Genomic DNA, 2,155 nt, shown 5'->3' on the forward strand with positions numbered 1-2,155 from the left:
TTGGGTGCCCCTAGCATGTCCTTCAGGATCAACGGGCAGCCTGTTCAGGGCATGTTCGAGGACTTCAACACAGACGGGTTCTTCTTCCCTGTCGTCAGCTTCTCTGCAGGTGTCAAGTAAGGCTCTGCATTTATAATCTGTGAAACGAGAAGAAGCAGCATTCATAATAGGGATGCTTGTTTTAATTTTGCTGTGGCAGTTTTTATACTTGATGCAATTACCTCTTGTCAGCCTTTGTAGATTTAGATGTCAGGCAGTGATGCTGTGTTAAATTTAAGTTACTGAATAGAGAGTCATTATTATAAGGCAAAAAAACTACCCACAGGAAAAATATATCTTCAGAAGAGAAATGATCTTTGCTTAAAGTGCCCATATCTAGTAATTTCAATGAGATTAATTTTATATGTTCAAGGTAAAATGGATTTTGTGGAAGAAGATTTATGTCACTGTAAAGAGATAGATAATCCCTGCCTGGTATTGTGTAATGACAGAGCTGTAGAGTGCTTTTTGAGTGGAAGTGAAAGTCCTGGTTTTGAAGTTGTTTGAGAAAATAAGTAACACTGTTTAAATAGTCACAGTGAAATTGGGAGTCAGAATATGTGTATAAGATAAATTGTATGTCATACAATATTATAATTTTATATCCTAGGGTCCGCTTCCTGTTGGGTGGACGCCACGGAGACTTCAAGTTCTTGCCACCTGCTGGTTACTCTCCGTGTTATGAGGCACTGCTGCCCAAGGAGAAGATGCATGTAGAGCCTGTGAAGGAGTACAAGAGGGACCATGAAGGGGTCCGTGACCTGCTGGGAACCACCCAGTTCCTCTCACAGGCCTCCTTCATCCCCACTCCTATTGACACCTGCCAGGTAAGGACAGTGCCATCAGGGAATATGTCTTTTTTTATGCTGTATCAGTAAAATTGAGATGTAGCATAGAAAATGGATGAATATTCTGTATGCATACTGTAAAAATATGTAAATGCTTTACACTGTTTAATAAATCATAAGTTAATAATGAGAGGTTGTTGGGTGTAAATTATTCACTTTTACATACAATATAATAAATAATGTGTAACATTTATTCACTTGCAATTAATTCAGTTTGTATTACATTATATAATGGCCCTGGAGCACTAATGTAAAATAGGTGCAGACTTGCAATGTACTTGTGTTCTGTAACAAAATAAGGTGAAATCCCCTGGAAACTTACAACTGCATAATCAGGAGTAAAACATGAGAACAGTTGTTATTTTGTTGGCCCACTGGCTTTTTAATCATCCAACTGTACCATCTGTTCCCTTACTCTCTCTGCAGATTGTTCTTCCCCCTCACCTGGAAAATGTCCGGGACAAGCTGGCAGAAAACATCCATGAACTGTGGGCGATGAACAAGATCGAGCTGGGCTGGACTTATGGCAAGGTAAACCTGCTATCCATCATCACATTCAAAACACCCTGTCTCCATTTAGTAACACACAGTGACAAAGCTCCAGCAAAATGCATGTTAATGAATCATTAACTTGCCTATTTCTGCTGCTTCAAGTTAGCGTTCTTCTGTTTTTATATTACACACGGCTAAAAAAGGTCTGTTAAAGGCTCAGTTTAACTGTTGTCAACAATATTATCAGAGGAAGAGTCACAGAGAGCACCTTATTAAGGGACTGGGTGCAGCAGTATATTTCTCTCAAGTCAACTCTCTCAGACAGCAGAGCTTCTTGTAACTGCACCTCTCTTCTCTGAGCTGATTCAGGCTTATCTCTGCCTTGTTAAAAATCCAGCACCAGATGTTTAAATTAGCCCAAGTGTTGAGCAAAAAAAAGCATCTGCCAACATCCACTACAGATAAATTCAGATAGATTTGCTGATTGAGGCGCACGCTGTCCTTTTTTTCTTTTTTTTTGCCTTTAAATCCAAAACAATTATATATAGACAGGCTTATAATAAAGACTGTATAGGAGTCCAGATTTGTTGTTGTTAAATGAAACCTATGGTAATGATGCCCAACTGCTCTGTCCTCAGGTTCGTGATGACAACAAAAGGCAGCACCCTTGCTTGGTGGATTTCATCAAGCTGCCTGAAACTGAAAGGAACTACAACCTCCAGATGTCTAGTGAAACACTTAAGTAAGGCCAGGCAGTGCGCTAAATAATACAGTAA

General features: G+C 39.5%; 1 protein-coding gene across 1 annotated transcript in view; it reads left to right on the top strand.

Annotated features, from left to right (window-relative positions):
- ryr3 (ryanodine receptor 3) overlaps positions 1-2,155 on the top strand; it is a 92,231-nt gene that overhangs the window by 33,156 nt on the left and 56,920 nt on the right. Inside the window, 4 exon segments of the mRNA XM_020603886.1 lie at positions 1-116; positions 650-866; positions 1,314-1,418; positions 2,018-2,121. The exon segment at positions 1-116 is cut by the window's left edge and continues 21 nt beyond it. Coding sequence (XP_020459542.1) covers positions 1-116; positions 650-866; positions 1,314-1,418; positions 2,018-2,121 — 542 coding nt within the window.

The sequence above is a fragment of the Monopterus albus genome, unplaced genomic scaffold (assembly GCF_001952655.1).
Source record: "Monopterus albus unplaced genomic scaffold, M_albus_1.0 scaffold63.1, whole genome shotgun sequence".
Lineage (NCBI taxonomy): Eukaryota > Metazoa > Chordata > Actinopteri > Synbranchiformes > Synbranchidae > Monopterus > Monopterus albus.